The sequence below is a fragment of the Streptopelia decaocto genome (genome assembly GCF_964273445.1).
Source record: "Streptopelia decaocto genome assembly, chromosome: 8".
Taxonomy (NCBI): domain Eukaryota; kingdom Metazoa; phylum Chordata; class Aves; order Columbiformes; family Columbidae; genus Streptopelia; species Streptopelia decaocto.
The window spans coordinates 17,587,061-17,603,026 of NC_138662.1; the positions used below are offsets into that span (position 1 = coordinate 17,587,061).

Genomic DNA, 15,966 nt, shown 5'->3' on the forward strand with positions numbered 1-15,966 from the left:
TGGGCAGCCATGGTACCACAGAGTCATTCATTTTGGGGTACCCAGCTGTGCTGGCAGCTCCCACTGCTTCACCTATTTGCATCACGGTTCATTTTTCATCTGTTACTGGCAAAAGCAGCATTTCAGTGTTGACAAAGCAAGTTGATTGCCAACAATCCAACCAGTCCAGCATTGTCCACCCAAGGGGGAAGACTGGGATCCCTTTTTCCTGGCTTTAATAAACTCATTGTGTTTTCAGCAAAGTCCAATGTCGTTGTACTGTTTTTTTGGGAGAGGCGAGATCCTGTTGCAGCGGGTGAGCAGGCGGCTGCTCTTTAGCTGTTCAACTCCCTGGATTGTGCAACTGGGAAGATTAGTTTTTTTCAGCTTCTCTCTGATGTTTAAAGAAGGAAACCTCCGCCCTTCCAGTCTAACATTAATCAGGAAGGAGAAGGCGGTGGGGATGGGTGTGGGGACCCCCCAGAGTCTCAGACCCCCAGCTCAGCGGAGGGGCCGGCTGTCGGCAGCAGCAGCCGTTCGTTCCCCTCCTGTACCAGCATCCCCAGCAATCCCAGCACCGTCTGCTGGGCACAGCCCGCTCCGTGGGGCTCGCCACCCCCGCATTTTGGGCTCGGTGGGGACACTCACAGGCCCCACTGCCCCCGGCCTGGCCGCTCACCCTGGCTGTGCCGCCGGCTCGGCAGCACATGGCTGAGCTTGGAGGGACCTCTGGAGGTGTCTGTGCAAGCTCTGGCTGCCCGACATCCCAGGATGGAGCAACCACGCCATGGGGTGCAGCACAGGGCTGCCCCGGGGACCCCCGCGGCCCCCGCCAGCACACGCACTGGCACAAAACCAAATCCCCAGAGAAAGGAGGTGCAAGGGCAGCCAGCGGTGCTTCCCCCCATGCCAGACACCTCCCTGGGGAAGCAGGGGAACCCCAGCTGCCACCCTGGCCCCCACGGCCTGGCCCCACACCTCTTCCCTGTCGGGGTCTCCTCTGGGGTTTTTGCTGCCAACAACAATACTTGTCCCACTATGGCTGTGACGATGGCGACTCCTTTCTGGACAAAAATGGAAGCGTGTGCGTGCTGCCAGCTCTGCCCCGGGGATGTGGTGCTGACGGTGCCTGTGGCTGTGGGGTCTCGTCCCACCCTTCACCAAAGGTCCCCCAGGGAAGATGCTGGGGGTGGTCACCCCAGCAGTGCAGCCAAGGGGGACTGCGGGGGGCATGGGGCAGCGCTGCAAAAAACACAGTGGTCATGAAAACGCCAAGCTGGGCTCCAGCCCGTCTGTGGGCACTTAATCAGGACAGAGTTCTCCTAAACTGGGGTTTCATCCTATTTCCTTGGGGAGAGCCTGAGAGAAGAGGAAGGCATGTGGGCAAAAGCAGGTGAAACCCAGGCAGGCACGGGAGGTGTGAGAATGCGGTCGCATCCTCCGCCCCGCATCCCCGGCTGTGCAGGCAGCTGAGCGGGACTGTCATCTTTTCATCTGCCAGTGAGTCACTTGGCAGAGGAGGAAACCGCTGATGGCACCGGCGCTGTGGAGGTGGCTGCTGCGCCCCTGCCTTGTGCTCGATGCACCCCAATGGCTGTGGGGTGTGGGGCGGTGTGTGGGGCACAGCCGGCTCCCTCCCCACGGCCCCACCACATGCTCAGCACCACAGCTGCCCCAGCCACAGGATGAGACCAGCCGGCTGTGGTGATGCCAGGTGCTGGCGGTGCCCGGCACAGTGCAGGCTCACCGGCTGCCCCTCAGGGCTCTGCCACTGCCTGGCTCGCCCCTCATGTGGCCTCCCCAGCGCTAATCCCCAGATTAGCTGCCTGCCCTGCCTGCTTCGTGGGGGCCAGCATTGCCCAAATTCCCCAGCCCCAGTGCTCAGCCCCCCTGGTCCCACTGTCTGTGCTCAGCCCAGCAACAGGGAGGGGTGGACAGGGGGCCCAGGAATGCCCCACGCGCCCATGGAGAGCCCAGCCCGGGCATGATGCCCCAGGGATGGAGAGGTGGCATGGAGCAGCAGGGGGACACCGCAGTGCTGCCAGCACGGCGCTGCCATAGGGGCCTGAGGTGCCACATGTCCCCCTGGCCTGGGCAGAAGGAGGGTGATGGAGGTGACAGGTTTGCCAGGGCTGCGGTGGCTCAGGAGCTGCCCGTGGGAGCTGGGATGCGTCACTGTGTGGGGCAGAGCCCTGCGCCGTTGTGACTTTGTGGTGTTGTGGCTGTGCCAGCCCAAGCCCTCACAGGGCAGGCAGCTTTCCAGATGGACAATTAGCTGATTAGCTAATTACCTGCATTTTGGCAGGACCCCATAGCCCAGCGGCTGCCAGGGTGCTGCGTGCCCCTTACAGGGTGTGTGTGGGGCAGGCAGGGGGCAGGAGGGTGCCAGGGATGCTCACAGACCTTCCCAATGACCCTGCTGGGGTAGCGGGGTGTCAGCAGCGACCCCACCTGCCCCATGGCTGCCGTGTGACCGGCCTTGGCAACAGCCCTGCGTTGGGGGCTGCCCTCTCCCCGGGGGTCCCGCCTGTCCTGCCTGCCCGACAGGCAGCATCCCGCCGTTGTCCTGCCCTGTCCTGCCCTGTGGGTCTCGCCCCACAGGGGTTTCGCCCCACGCGGGTCCCGCCCCAGGTGAGCCCACGCCGGCTGAGCCCCAGGGGGACCCACCCAAGGGACCGCGCTGCCCCCGGCGCTGCCCCCGCTGCCGTTCCCGCCGCGCCCGGGCGCCCCGCGCCCCCCTCCCGGTGCGGGCGGGTTCCCGCGCGGGTGCCCGCGGCTCGGGGCGGCGCGTGACCGGCTGCCGCCGCCGCCGCTCGCTCCGCCGCAGAGCCCGGCCCGCACCGGCACCGGCACCGGCACCGGCAGGTCAGGGGGGGCTGCGGCCGGCACCGGGGCTGCGGCGGGCGGCGGGAGGGAGCTTGGCCGCCCCGCGGCCCGGGCACCGGGGACCGAGCCCTGAGCGGCGGGGCCGGCCCGGCGCGCTGCAGGCGGGTTCCCCGGGATGCGGCGGCCGCACCGGCCCCGCTCCGCTCCCGCACCGGCCGCTGCCCGGCCCGCGGCGCAGCCCCGCCGGCTCCCGCACCGCGGAATCGCCGCTGCCGTTCCCGGCCCGGCGGGGCTGAGTCGCGTGCGCGGCGGGATGCGCCGGCCCGGGCATCCCCGGGGAGGCCGGCGGGGATGCGCCAAGGTGAACGGTGCGCGTCAGAGCGGGGCCGCCGGCAGCGACACCGGGGAGGAGAGACACCGCGGGGAGGGGGACGTCGGGCTGCTGGCGTTAGGGATCACGGAGCACCGAGGGCCACCAGCACCGCGGGGACTGGGATGGGGAGGTTGGGAATGGGCCCACTCACAGCAGGGACACCGGGGATGGGGATAGCAGAAATAGGGACAGCCAGGACCAGGGGACAGACAGGAACCTGCGGGGACGGGGACAGCTGGGAACATGGTCCAGGGCCAGCCTGGGCAGCGTCAGCCCAGCCGCTGGCTCCCTCCCTGGGCAGTGGGTTGCCGTGGGCACAGCGGCCCCACAGCCAGTACTGTGAGTCCCCCCCGGGCAGCCACCACGGGTCCCCGCTCACCGAATCCCCCCATTCCCGCAGGGCCAGCTGGGTACTCACCATGGCTGTGGCATGGCTCGTCACCTGGGTGCTGCTCCTGGCTGCCGGCGTCGCTGCTGTGGCCCGGGGGACACTGTTGGCACAGCTGCCCCCAGGTGGGACCCTGCAGCAGGGTAGAGACCCTCTGCATGGCCCTGCCTGGGGACAGCCCTGGCCAGCCCTGGTCCCCACCTGGGAGGCGTCGGGAGAGCCGAGTGGTGCCGGGGACCCTGGGAGCAAGCACTGGGGGGGCGGCACCCCCGTGCGCTGGGCCCCACCGCTGCAGGCAGGGGATGCCATCGCGGCACCCCTGGAGATGGAAACCACCGTGGCAGGTGCTGGCACCGGGGCTTGGCAAGACAGCAGCACAGCCATGGCCATGGCAGAGGAGCCGCTTGTCGCCTGGCGAGGACACGAGGCTGAAGGCCAGGACAGCCACAAAGGGGGGACCTGGCTGCCCCACAGCTCTGTGCTGGGGACACTGGGCCCCAAGGTGCCCACACATATGGGCGTGGGCTCCTCGGGGCCGCCCTGGGCAGGGCAGGGTCCGTCCCCAGCCGGGCAGAGTGCTGCCGGGCCAGCCAGCACCCCCGGCCCTCGGCCAACTGTGTCTACCATCGCCCTGACGCCCATGTCGGCAGTGGGAACAGGGACGGGGACAGCAGATGCCCTTGCAGGGGGACAGCCGGTGGCACAGGGACCCACAGCAGCCCCAGGCCTCGCTCAGGGCACACCGCTCACTCCAGCTGGCAGCCAGCTGGCCCTGCTGGGCACTGTCCCCGTCCCCCACCCCACACGCATGGGACCAGCCCAGGGTCCCCACGCCAGCCCTGGCTCCATGGAGCCAGTGGGCAGACAGGGGGCTCTGGGAGGGCCCCTCAGCCCCTTCCCAGCTCTGCCCAGCTCTGTCCCACAGCTGCTCCCCTCAGCCCCATCCTGGGGGCTGTCCAAGCCCTGGACCCGGGTGCTCCAGACCCACCAGCGCAGCACCCGCAGGGCCCCGCTCAGCCGCGCCGCCGCCAGCCCCGGGGACACGGCCCCGCGCACAGACCCCGGGCTGACCGGGCAGCAGGGACCCCAGCCCACCCGAAGAGCTGCCCTCAGCACCAGCCCCGTGCAGCCACCTGCCTCCAGCACAGCCCCCCCCAGCACCCCCAACACAGGTAGGAGCTGGCATGGCACGGGGAACCTCCTCAGAGGGGACCGAGCCCCTGTGGGTGCCAGGGTCTGGCTCTGCCCTCTCCCGCAGGGCTGCTGCCCGACGAGGACGTCGGCTCCCCGCAGCGGGTCCGGGGTGCCGTGGGCGCTGTGAGCACCCCGAACGCCACCAAAGACACTCCACAGCCAACGGCACATTCTGCCACAGGGACACCCGGGACCAGACGCTCAGGTGATGCAGGGCTGTGGCCAAGCCCCTGCGGTCGGTCACCACTGGGGATGACATGAGAGCCCATCCCTGGAGCGTCAGGGCTGGTGGGGAGGACAGCAGCTATCTTGGGCTGCCCAGCCAGGACGCAGTGACACCTTCAATCAGGATTGTGCCTGGCGACGGCCCTAATCTACTCCTAAGATTAGTGCTAAGTGCCCGGCGGGTGGCATCTGCCCCGGGCGGGGGGCAGCGACATGCCCGGGTCCGTGCCACCCCCATGCACCTGGTTCTGCCAGAGACCCTCAGGAGGTGCTGGTGGGCACAGGGCACACATATGGGCGCGGTGCCGGGGCGCCATGGCTGATGCATCCCGGTCATGGGGTGCAGGTGGGGGAGCGGGTGTCACTGAGCTGCATACATGGGGTCCCACTGACCGCCCACCTCCTTCCTGCCCACAGACCCCCAGGGGACGCAGCCCCCCACCCACGGCACTGCAGCCCCCTCGGCCACGTGGCGGCAGGCAGGGCTGACACCACAGCCAGCACCCCGGCATCCATCGCATCCATCCACGCTGCAGCCGCAGCCCAGCCGACCCCCCCAGGCACCGGGGACCAACAGGACCGGGCTGCACTGGGCTGAGCTGCAGCACCAACTCGGCTTCTCCTGGGAGGCCCATGTCTACGGGGTGGCTGCCATCTTCCTGCTGCTGGCACTGGGCTGCCTGGCTGGGCTGGTGGGGGCGGCCACCCTGCGTCCGCCTCATTTACCCCATGTTTTAGGAGCCCATGGGGTGCTGCTGGCCGCCTGCCTGCTGCGGGCCACCTTCCTGCTGCTGGACCCCTACGGGGCACGGGGCCGCCTGCCCCCCCGGGCCCTGCTGCTGCTCAGCACAGCGCCCTTTCCCCTGCTGCTCAGCACCTTTGCCCTCCTGCTCCAGCAGCTCCAGCGCCTGGCCCAGCTCCGGCTGCTGCCGGCCCAGCTGCGGGGGCTGCCGGCACTGGGGGCCGCCGCCGCCCTGCAGAGCGGGGTGCTGGGGGCGGCCGACCTGCTCCCGCCCCGGCTGGGCCCCGCTGCCGCGCTGGGGCTGCAGGCGCTGGGCTGTGGGGCAGGGGTCCTGCTGCTGCTGGGGGGGCTCTGGGGGTGCTGGCGGGTGCTGCGAGTGCCCCAGGAAGGGTCTGGGGGTGGTGGGGGGCCATGGCCACGGCGGGGGGCCTGGGCGCTGCTGGTGGCCGCGGCGGTGGGGCTGCCGGTCTGCGGGCTGCAGCTCTACAGCGCCCTGTGGCTGCGGGGGGTCCTGGCCTCCCCCCAGCACTTCTCCCGGCCTGGCTGGGTGGCACAGCTCTGGCTGCGGGTCGGTGAGCTGGGCATGGCCCTGGCACTGCTGCTGGCTGCCGCCGAGCCGCTGTGCTGCCGGTGCCGCCGGCGCAGCCCGGCCGGCCACTCCTGCTGGGCCAAGGCGCTGCGGTACTTCTGTGCCAGCCGCAAAGCTGAGGCACCCGAGTACCCCAACAACTGCTACGACTGGGCCGGCAGCACCGGCAGCACCGGCCTGGAGCGGGCGCCCACCGGCGACATCTCGAAAAGCCTCATTCGCAACCCGGCGGAGCAGCTGCCCCTGCGGGCGCTCAAGGACAGCAACGAGGCCTGGGCGGCCACCGCCGGCACTGCCGGGATGCCGGGGCTCAGCCCCAAGTGCCCCAACTTGGTGGCCGCCCGCTCCTGCGCCACCTTCGAGCAGGGCTCGTCCCCCTCGCTGGGGGAGCTGGCCTTCCGCCCGCCGTCCCCCATCGACCTGCGCCGCAGCATCGACCAGGCGCTCTGCCGCCGGCACCTCCTGCACGACAGCCTCTTCAGCCGGCCCCGCCGCGGCTCCGGCACCTCACTGCACTCCCCAACCCCCGCCGAGACCCCCGGCCTGGGACACATGGCACGCTGCAGCTCGCTGACGGAGCTGCCTGGCCCCCGACAGCCGCTCAGCACTGTCACCGTCACCGCCTCAGCCAGCTCGTTGGACAGCAGCTCGCTGAAGATCAGCTGGAACCCCTGGCGCCATGGGCTGTCCTCCCCAGACAGCCTGCCCCTGGACGAGGCGCCCAGCCGGGCCCCCCTCCTGGTGCCCGCTGTGCCCCCCGGCTGGGAGCGCGATGGTCCCCGCAGCTTCCCAGCCCTCAGCAAGGCGGTGGACGCCCGCAGCCTCTCCAGCGACACCATCGAGCTCTGAGCTGGGGAGACGCGGGGCTGGGCAGAGACTGGAGGGCGCAGGGGGATGAGCCCTGTGTGGGGGTCTGGAGGCCTGAACCCGCACCCCCGTGGGGCCGGGCAGGAGCGGGGAGCTGGGCTGGGCCAGCTCCGTTTGTGCCAAACCAGAGAAATAAAGTTTATGTTGGGAGGAGGTGGCCCCATTGGCGCACGGAGGCAGCAATGGGCAGCGGCTCCCCCAGCCCCCCTGCCCTGAGCAGCCCGGCTGGGTGTGCAGAGCTTTATTTCCTGAGATATGGACACACGGACAGATGGGCACACCCCGACAGACAAACCACAGACAAATGCAACAGCCACGCTCATGCATCCGGAAGGGCCCCCCATCCTTGGGATGCCCTTCCCCGCAGGAGCCCCTCCCTGGTCCCCCCAGGTTGGGAGGGGAGAGATGGGCTCTGCCCAGGGGTGCAGGGAGGAGGGGTTGGGGGGGGCAACTCTCCCAGCCCCACAGCTCAGGGCAGAGGGGACCCCAGCCCCACAATGCCCCACAGAGAACAGTCTCACGGGGGGACAGCAGGTCTGGCTGCAGGGCCAAGCTCTGCCAGCATCACCGCCTCAGCAGCCGGTGGTGCCAGAGCACCCCCGACCTGCCCCCATGCCCTCCCACCCGCCACGGTGCGGGACTTCCCCTCCCGAGCAGCGGGGCTGGGGGCAGCATGCTGTGCCCCCCGGCAGTGCCGCACTGCTCAGCATCACTGTGCTGGCGGGAGGGGCTGCGCGGGAGCCCCCGGGGACCAGGCACCCCCCATGGCTCGTTCTGCAGGAGGGAGGTGACACCCTGCGCCAAAGGGGCTGGGGGACGCATGCAGGGCACAGCACCGCGCACAGGATCCGGCCTCAGCAGCCAGCACCTGCTGGGGGCTACCTCAGACCCCAGGCTGAGCCTGTCCCCCGACCCGCGCCCAGCAGCCCCAGCACTATCTGCCCTTCATGAAGCCATCGAGGACACGGTCACTGCGGTCGGAGAGCCAGTAGCCAGCCATGGCGGCCACGGCACCGATGAAGATGGCAGTGAAGACCATGTCGCCCTTGGCAGCCAGCGTGGCAAGGGCGCAGATCATCACACCGAAGAACATCTGCTGCAGCACCACCACCTCGTCCTCTGTCACGTCGTCAAAGAAGCCCTTCTCCGGGGCATCTGCAAGGACGGCGCTCATAGGGGAGGGCACAGTAGGGTGAGCAAAGTCCCCCACTGCCCCCTCAAGCCCCTCTGCCCACAGCCCATCCCCACCCCATCACGTCCCGTCATACCTGGGGGCTTGTCCTCCACGCACTGCCCATCGCGCCGGATGTGGCCGCGGGCGCAGACGCAGCGGTAGCTGCCCTCCGTGTTCTCGCACACCTCTTGTGCCCCAGTGCACACCGGCTCCTCGGCGTTGGCGCATTCGTCCACGTCTGCGGGGGGAGGCAGGGCTCAGGCAGGGTTTGGGCAGGGGTCAGAGCGCCCCCACCTGCAGCGGCACTTACCCAGGCACTTGGCTCCATCCCGCCAGTAGCCCTTGTTGCATTTCTTGCAGCGAGCTGGCCCCGCACCCATGCAACCGATGCAGGCCGTGGAGCAGTCTGCCATGGGGAGAGGAGCTGGCGTCACTGCCAGAGCCCCCTCCCAGCCCAGCCACAGACAGCCTGGGCTGCGGGAGACAGCCCCAAGCAGGGGGGAGCCACCTGCACGGAACCCTCCCCCTGCTCCCGCCTGACCTCGGCACTCGTAGGAGCCCTCCGTGTTGACGCAGAACTGGTTGGCTCGGCAGTGCGCCATCTCCGTGCCACACTCATCGATGTCTGGGGAACAGGGGGGACACACAGTCCTGCTGAGCCCCAGTACCTGGGACACAGCCCCCCCAGCAGCCCCGAGTTTGCCCGCTGCCCGCCCGGGTCCCAGCGCAGTCCTCACCGATGCAGCGGTGCTCGTGCAGCACCCAGCCCCTCTTGCAGCGAAGGCAGCTGGAGTCCTCCGGCCCTGTGCAGCGCCCGCACGCCCGGTAGCACTCTGCGGGCAGGGGAGAGCGGGGTGGGCACAGGCAGGGGGGAGCTGCCTGCACCCAGCGCCAGGGCAGCCCCTAGCCCCACTCCCCATCGAGCCAGACCCCCTGACGTACCAGCACATATCAGGTGGCTCTTGTTCCGCGAGGCCTCATAGTAGCCATCGCCGCACTCAGCACAGAAGGGGCCTCCGTAGCCCGGGCTGCAGACGCACAGGCCGGTGCCACGGCGGGTGCCGTCACCATCGCATCGCCCATTGCCGCTGCAGGGCTGCTGGGGCCCCCCCGCACAGGCTGCACGGGGAGAGAGCAGCTGGCTGGCAGCCTGGGCGGGGGGCGGCATGGCAGGGGGTCCGTCCAGCCTGGGCACCCCACCAGCACCCCACCAGCTCACCACTCGTGCCACAGCTACTCACGCCGGCAGTCGGGGCCGTAGGTGCCAGGTGGGCAGCAGAGCGCCAACGTGTCCATACACAGCCATTGGAAGAAGTCGGGATGCTGGTGCTGCCTGGGGAGGGGGGGACGTGGTGCTCAGCTCCTCGCCATCCCCCTGTCCACCCCACCATGTCCCTGTCCCCAGACTCACTCGTGGAACCACCACCGCTCCACGTGCTCCTCGCTCCGCTCCAACAGCTGGTGGCAGGTGAAGTCTGAGGGGGCGCAGACGCTCTCCAGCACCTCCAGCAGACGCGTCTCGCTGCAGGGACAGGGGGTCAGTGTGGGGACACGTCCCCCTGGGGCAGCTGGATCCCCCCAAACCCCAGAGCTGGGGGACACCCACCTGTGCTGGTACTTGGCCAACTTCTCCTCCTCCCAGGCTGTGTTGCCCCCACCAAAGCCCTCATGCTCTGTCCGCTCCAGGCCCTGGGCACACAGGGGTGGGGGCAGCGCAGGCATGGGACCCCCAATACCCGCCCACAGGGTCACCCCCAACTGTACCATCCTCTCCTCTCAGGAACAAGTCGCTCCAGGGATTTGCTGCCCTCTCCCCTCCCCAGAGCCCACTGGCTGTGCCCCCCCAGGACCCCCTCCACTCCCTGGGGATGCTGTGGGGGATGCTGTGGGGATTACCCCCCACCCCACCAACGTCCTCCCAGGCCACCCAGGCCCTGTCACTTCCTTGCCTCTCCAATCTGTGCTCCCCCTGAGCCCCCCAGCCACATCACCCCCACCCAGATGCCCTTGGTCCGTGTCACTCCCAGACTGCATCACCGTGTGCTGGGCCACCCCCCCACCGCAAGCTATGCCCCCACGTTTGTCACCCGTGTGTCCCCCACACCTGTCACCCCTGAGCCCCCCACGCCACTGCCCCCCCCGTCTCTCCCCGCAGTGTCACCCCACAGCCCTCAGGCTCCATTCATCCCCCCCACACCCCGCTCAGGCCACAGGTCCCGTGTTCCCCCCCGGCCTCACATCCCACGCCACGGTCCCCATCACCGCCGGCGTCCCCCCCGGCCCGCACCCTGCTGAAGCTGTCGGCGAGGCCGCGGCAGGCTCGGCAGGGCTCGGGCCCATCCGCGTCCCGCTCCGGGTGAGCACGGGCGGCCGCCAGCAGGACCCCCCCGAGGAGGGCGGCCCCCAGCAGGGCCCCCCCCAGCCCGGGGCCCCCCCGCCGGGCCGGCAGCGGCAGCACCGCTGCCCCCGGGCGCCGCCGCGGCCGCATCCTCCGCCCCGCCCGCACCACGTGGGCTCCGCCCGCTGACTCAGCGCCCGTCGCCCCCGCCAATGGCCGCGCTCCCGCTGCCACCGCCTCCCCGCTTCCAGCCAATCCGCGTCGCCTGCCGGGCCCCGCCTCCTCCAGGCTTAAAGGGGCTGCGGCCAAGGGTACCCGGAGTCGGCGGGCAGCGCGGATGGGCCGTGCTCGGTGACCCCGCACGGAGCGGCAGAGGCTCCTCGGAACGCACGGGCCGCCCTCCCGCCTGGCCTGGGCGAGGCCCTCGACCCCCGGCCCGACTGGGTTGCTCCACATCAACCACCCCCCAGCCAAACCAGTCCAGCTCACCTTCCTCTCTCCAGCCAAACTGGTCCAGTTCTTCCTCGTGCTCCTGAACTGCCCCAGTTCTTCCTCATCTCCCCCAAACTGGTCTGTTCCCTTCTCATAGCCCCAGACTGGCCCAGTTCCCCCTTATCCCCCATGAGCTGGTCCAGTTCTCCATCACCCCACCTGAACTGCTCCGGTTCCCCATCCACCCTTCAACCAAACCAGCCCACTTCCCGTTCACCCCTTAATCAGCCCAGACCCCCCTCCTGCTCCCAAAGCCGCTCCTTACCTCCCCATCACCTCTCAGTCCATCCCACTCCCCATTCTCCCTCCACACCACAGGGGCTGGATTCAGGTTTGGCAAAGGCACTGTCACTGCTTTATTCCCCCACCGCGCGCTGAAGCTCCTCGGCCACCGCGGCCACATACGGCTCCGGCCACCAGCCCTGCCACCGACCTGGTCCCGCCAGTGCCCGCAGGAAACCCCCCGTCTTGCTGGGCAGTGCGAAGGCAGGGGCTGCCTGCAGCACCAGTGGCACCGCCGGCACCAGGGCCTCTAACCGCGCCACCACATAGCGCCCGTTGCCCGCTGCCAGTGCCGGCACAGCACAGGACAGAGCCGCTGCGAACACCTCGCAGGGCGCCGTGGTGGGGACAGCATCAGGGCCAGGGCCATGCCCGGCCCCCGGCATGGCCCTGGTCCCTGTGTCCCAGCGGCACGCAGCAGCCGCAGCCGCCGGGGAGAGAAGGAGGATGACAGTGTCGCCGTCACGCAGTGCCCGGCGGTGCTGGGCATGCAGCCAGGGCAGTGGCCCCCATGCTGCGACCCCACTGCCGCCTCCCGGTGCTGCCACCACCGCCAGCCCCAGCGGGCGCAGAGCTGCCATCAAGGCACACGCCGCCCGCTCTGCCACCGGCTCCGCTGCGTGCACCAGCAGCACCCGCCGGCCTCGCAGGGGACCTGAGGGGAATCGTTAGTGCCCGAAAGCCCCCTGGCACCCTGTACCCAGCCTATGGGGCGGGAGGCAGGCTGGCACCACTCATGATGGTGGGTTCCATCCCCTGTCTCTGTCCCCCAAGCACTGCGGCACTCCCTGCTAAGGGACAGCCACAGTGGGAGGCGGGCTGAGACTATCACCAATGGGACACCCAGCCTCTGCTCAGTCCCTGGGTCCCCTTACCCATCCTAAGTGACAGTCAAGGCAGGGAGCAGGTTGGGACCCCCCCAGATAGGGTTCCCACCCTCCGTCCCCCTACATCCCTACCCACTCTGTGGGGCAGACACAGTGGGAAGCAAGCTGGGAGACCCCTGATGGGGCAGACCCCTCAGTGGGAAGGAATTGACATTCCTGCCCCCCACCTACAACCCCAGGCTTGCCCCACGCTCACCCTCAGAGCCGTAGTCAGCCCGCAAGGACCTCAGCCAGTCTGCAGGGAAGAGAGAGGGTGAGATGGGGTCCTGGGGGTGTCCTGGGTCAGGCACAGATCCCAGGGCAGGCAACGCTCACCTTTCAGGTCCTCCTTCTTCAGCAGGAGCAGGAACAGGATGCAGGCAGCTCCCAGCAGCACCCCCATCCACGCCAGCACCCAGTGGGCATGCAGGTCTGCAGGGCAGCGGTCAGCGCCCACCGGGGGTCCCTGGCACCCACTGAGGGTGGGTGTCCTCCCCCAGACCCACATCGCTCCCCCAGCGCAGCCAGGACACTCACATTTATGCAGGGGACAGGCCCAGAGCATGATCCCAGTGCCGTTCTCAGGGTGCCAGACCTGTGGGGATGAGGATGGGGACACGTCACACCCTGCCCGGTCCCTGCCTGCTGCCCACCAGCTGCCCGCACTGACCTGCCTGCACTGCCCCGCCGCCACGTCCCGCCGCAGCTCCTGCTCCAGCAGCCCGGGGCGCCCGCCGCCCTGCAAAGGCAGCAGGAGGTGAGCCAGCTGTGCCATCGGTGCCACCACTGCCAGGACGTGGGGGTCCCTGCGTCTTACCGTGCTGGTGAAGCTGGCGAGGGGGGTGCAGGTGCCTCGTTCCAGGGTGCACAGTGAGGCATTCCCCATGTGCTCCAGCAGCAGGACATCATCGGTGTGGCCAGACAGCGCTCCTGGGAATGTGCCAGAGGGCTCAGGGGGGTGACAAAAGGAGCACAAGGGGTGCCAAACCACCAGCTGGAACCACAGGTTGCCCCCACCCTTCCATTCCCAGTAATACTCACTGTCCCGCAGGCACTGGATCAGCCGAACCTGCCCACTACTCCATACCTGCCCCAGAGAGTGAGTTAGCAATGACTAGGGCTGCCTGTGGGGCAGCCGCAGGGCAGGGAGGTCTCCTACCTGCACGCAGAGGTTGGGGTGCAGCCGCAGCCCCCTAAACTCCTGGGGTGCCTGTGGGCAGGACAGATGCTCTGTCAGTGTCACCCACAGCCCCCCAGTTCCCCAATGCCTCACAGAGCCTCACTCACCTGCCCCACCGCGGGCTGCCGCAGGCCAGGCAGGGCTTGGCAGGGCCCGGCGGGCACCGGCTGCCAGCAGGGCACCAGCTCGGCCGGGAGGTCGCAGGGGGCCGAGAGGGAGCAGGTCAGTGCCTGTCCGCTGGCATGCAGGACCAGCCGGCTGCGTGCCCACAGCCGCTCCCAGGCCTCGGCATCTGTGGCAACACAGGAAGAGAGGTGTCACTTCCTGCAGTGTCCCCTAAGATCCCCCTGCATCCCGACCCCCCAACGCCCCAGCCCCAAGGCACAGGTACCATTGGAGAAAGGGCAGAGTGTGGCCCGTGGTGGGTCCTGGGTCTCCGGCCAGACCTTGGAGAATGAGAGACAGAGGAAAAGGATTTGGGGTACTCAGGCTGTGACTGTGACCCAGCTGGCTCCTTGGGATGCCAAAGGGGGCTGCGTGGTACCCAGAGCCCCCTGCTTTGGTGGCATCCCTGCCACCCGCCTGGTGCCCAGCGGGCACCTACCTGCATGCAGAGGCAGGGCAGCACCTCATCGGCTGGCAGGCTGTAGTTCATGGGGCCGCTCTGCCACAGGAACCAGACATGGGTCACCCTGTGGCAAATCGCCCCCCAGCAGGATCACCCAGCCCTGGGGGACCCTCTCCCTGCCTGTGACACAGACGTGGCTCCCCAGGGATTGCAGGGGGCAACAGCCAGAGCCTGGTCAGGGTGGGGAGTGGGGTAGGTGTTTGTACTCACCGTGGTCACCGCACGCCCTGACGCACTGGCACCATGGCTCTGGTTGCGGTAGAGCCGCAGGGTGTAGCTGTGCCCCGCTGCAGCTCCCTGCACCTCCACGACCACCTCCTTTGGCCCCGGGGAGACCTGCAGCCTGGGCACTGCGCCGGGGGCGGCTCAAGGCACACAGCATCCAGCACCACCCGCCCGACACCACAGCACAGGGCATGGCACCCTGGGGGTCACCCTCACCCCCAGCACTGACCACCCAGAGCTCCCCGGGGCACACGTGCCAAGGTAGGGGGATCCCAGCACGGCCATGGCCAGAGGATGCCAGCACTTACCTTGGCACTGGGGGACAGCAGCCTGTGCCGCGGGCCACGAGCAGTCTGCAGGGACAGGGGGTCAGTGGGTGGGGAGACAGAGGACGCTGCAGCAGGGCATGCCGGGGGCTCACCTGGCACCCGCTGCTGCTGGCTCAGCCTCCGGCGTCTGTGCGAGTTGGTGTACGCCACGACATGGAGCTCCGAGCCCGGCGGCGCCTCAAAGCACCGGAAGGTCACCCAGCCCTGGGCAGGAAAACCACCACCACACTGCGGCAAAGCACTGGCTCTGCTGGCACCCACCTCCCCAGGGCACGGGGAACAGGACCACCGTGCCATGGAGATGTGCTAGTACCAGCATCCACCTCGCCAAGCCCCCCTGTGCCTGGGACACCCATCCCTGGCACCCCACACCTACGTACCAGGGGTTGGCCGGGCACCGCGCGTGCCAGGGGTGCCCAGACCTCCATGGCCACGCAGCGGGAGGAGGCGTATGCGTGCCCAGACAGCACCAGCAGCCCGGTGACGTTCTGCTGGGACGAGGTGGTCCCATCCACCAGTGACCACTGTCCTGCCTCATCGCTGTCCTCCGGGCCCGGGGCGCCCAGGGGCTCGGGGCGCCGGGGCTGGCTGGTGCTGGTGCGGGGCGGCAGGGCCAGGCGCAGGCGCACCTCTAGGCAGGGCGAGCAGGCTGCAGGCCCGGTGCAGCGCAGTGCCGGCTCCAGCCGCAGCCGAGCCAGGGCCAGCCCATGGCCAGGCCCCAGCAGCTCCATCCCGCACAGCATGTTGGTGTCTGGGGGGGGACAGAGGGCGGCCGTGGATATGGGGTCCCGGGTCTCCAGTTGGGCTGGGGGCCGTGGCGGTGGCACTTACCCAGGAGGCGGCAGGCGAGGCCCTGGGGGGAGGCGGGAGTGAGGTCGGTGGCAGTGCCGGGGTGCCCACTGACCCGCGTGCCAGTGACGCTGACCCACCTGGGAGCAGCTCAGGGTGTCGTGGGGGTCCCCGTGCCCACCTGCTGTCCCCAGCAGCAGCAGCAGCAGCTGCCCCAGGACATGCATGGCAGGGCCGGGGCCGTGGGGTGCCCCGGCCCCACGCTGCCCACTCCTGACAGCCCCTCTCCCACTCCCACGGGCCCCACCGCCACCGCCGGCTCCCGCTTCCTGCTCCGATCCCGGACACCCGGGTCCTAACGCGGTGCTGACGACCGCCCCGGGGTGGGGCCTCCTTGTTCCCGTTCCCACACCAACCCACGGCCAGGCTCTGTGCACCGACACCACCAGGAGGGCTCAGGGCTCCAGGGTGGCCCCATGG

At 69.3% G+C, this 15,966-nt stretch overlaps 3 protein-coding genes across 6 annotated transcripts; 1 reads left to right on the top strand and 2 right to left on the bottom strand.

Moving 5' to 3' along the window:
* Nucleotides 1–3,597: 3,597 nt before the first annotated feature.
* PRRT3 (proline rich transmembrane protein 3) lies at nucleotides 3,598–7,262 on the top strand (the record flags this gene model as incomplete). Its single annotated transcript, XM_082060236.1, has 3 exons — nucleotides 3,598–4,738; nucleotides 4,825–4,965; nucleotides 5,403–7,262. 3 exons carry the CDS (start codon nucleotides 3,598–3,600, stop codon nucleotides 7,163–7,165), a joined length of 3,045 nt encoding a protein of 1,014 aa, XP_081916362.1. The 3' UTR covers nucleotides 7,166–7,262.
* Nucleotides 7,263–7,409: 147 nt separating this feature from the next.
* CRELD1 (cysteine rich with EGF like domains 1) lies at nucleotides 7,410–10,863 on the bottom strand. Of its 4 annotated transcripts, none has more exons than XM_082060262.1 (10): nucleotides 10,645–10,863; nucleotides 9,964–10,046; nucleotides 9,769–9,879; nucleotides 9,599–9,690; nucleotides 9,300–9,476; nucleotides 9,095–9,190; nucleotides 8,899–8,982; nucleotides 8,668–8,763; nucleotides 8,452–8,595; nucleotides 7,410–8,338 (listed from the first exon to the last, which is right to left on the bottom strand). In XM_082060262.1, the coding sequence occupies exons 1-10, from the start codon at nucleotides 10,843–10,845 to the stop codon at nucleotides 8,118–8,120; spliced, it is 1,305 nt and encodes a 434-aa protein (XP_081916388.1). In that variant the 5' UTR covers nucleotides 10,846–10,863; the 3' UTR covers nucleotides 7,410–8,117. The 4 variants fall into 4 exon arrangements, with proteins under 4 accessions (XP_081916388.1, XP_081916390.1, XP_081916389.1 ...); XM_082060264.1 differs by having other exon boundaries at nucleotides 9,300–9,507; nucleotides 10,645–10,830; XM_082060263.1 differs by having other exon boundaries at nucleotides 10,596–10,830.
* A 664-nt stretch (nucleotides 10,864–11,527) lies between these two features.
* On the bottom strand, nucleotides 11,528–15,849 carry IL17RC (interleukin 17 receptor C). Its single transcript, XM_082060240.1, has 17 exons — nucleotides 15,627–15,849; nucleotides 15,529–15,550; nucleotides 15,078–15,448; nucleotides 14,790–14,901; nucleotides 14,677–14,721; nucleotides 14,354–14,493; nucleotides 14,120–14,179; nucleotides 13,907–13,961; nucleotides 13,623–13,807; nucleotides 13,495–13,545; nucleotides 13,377–13,422; nucleotides 13,153–13,265; nucleotides 13,006–13,074; nucleotides 12,873–12,930; nucleotides 12,672–12,767; nucleotides 12,553–12,591; nucleotides 11,528–12,124 (listed from the first exon to the last, which is right to left on the bottom strand). Exons 1-17 carry the CDS (start codon nucleotides 15,711–15,713, stop codon nucleotides 11,544–11,546), a joined length of 2,130 nt encoding a protein of 709 aa, XP_081916366.1. The 5' UTR covers nucleotides 15,714–15,849; the 3' UTR covers nucleotides 11,528–11,543.
* Nucleotides 15,850–15,966: the final 117 nt, after the last annotated feature.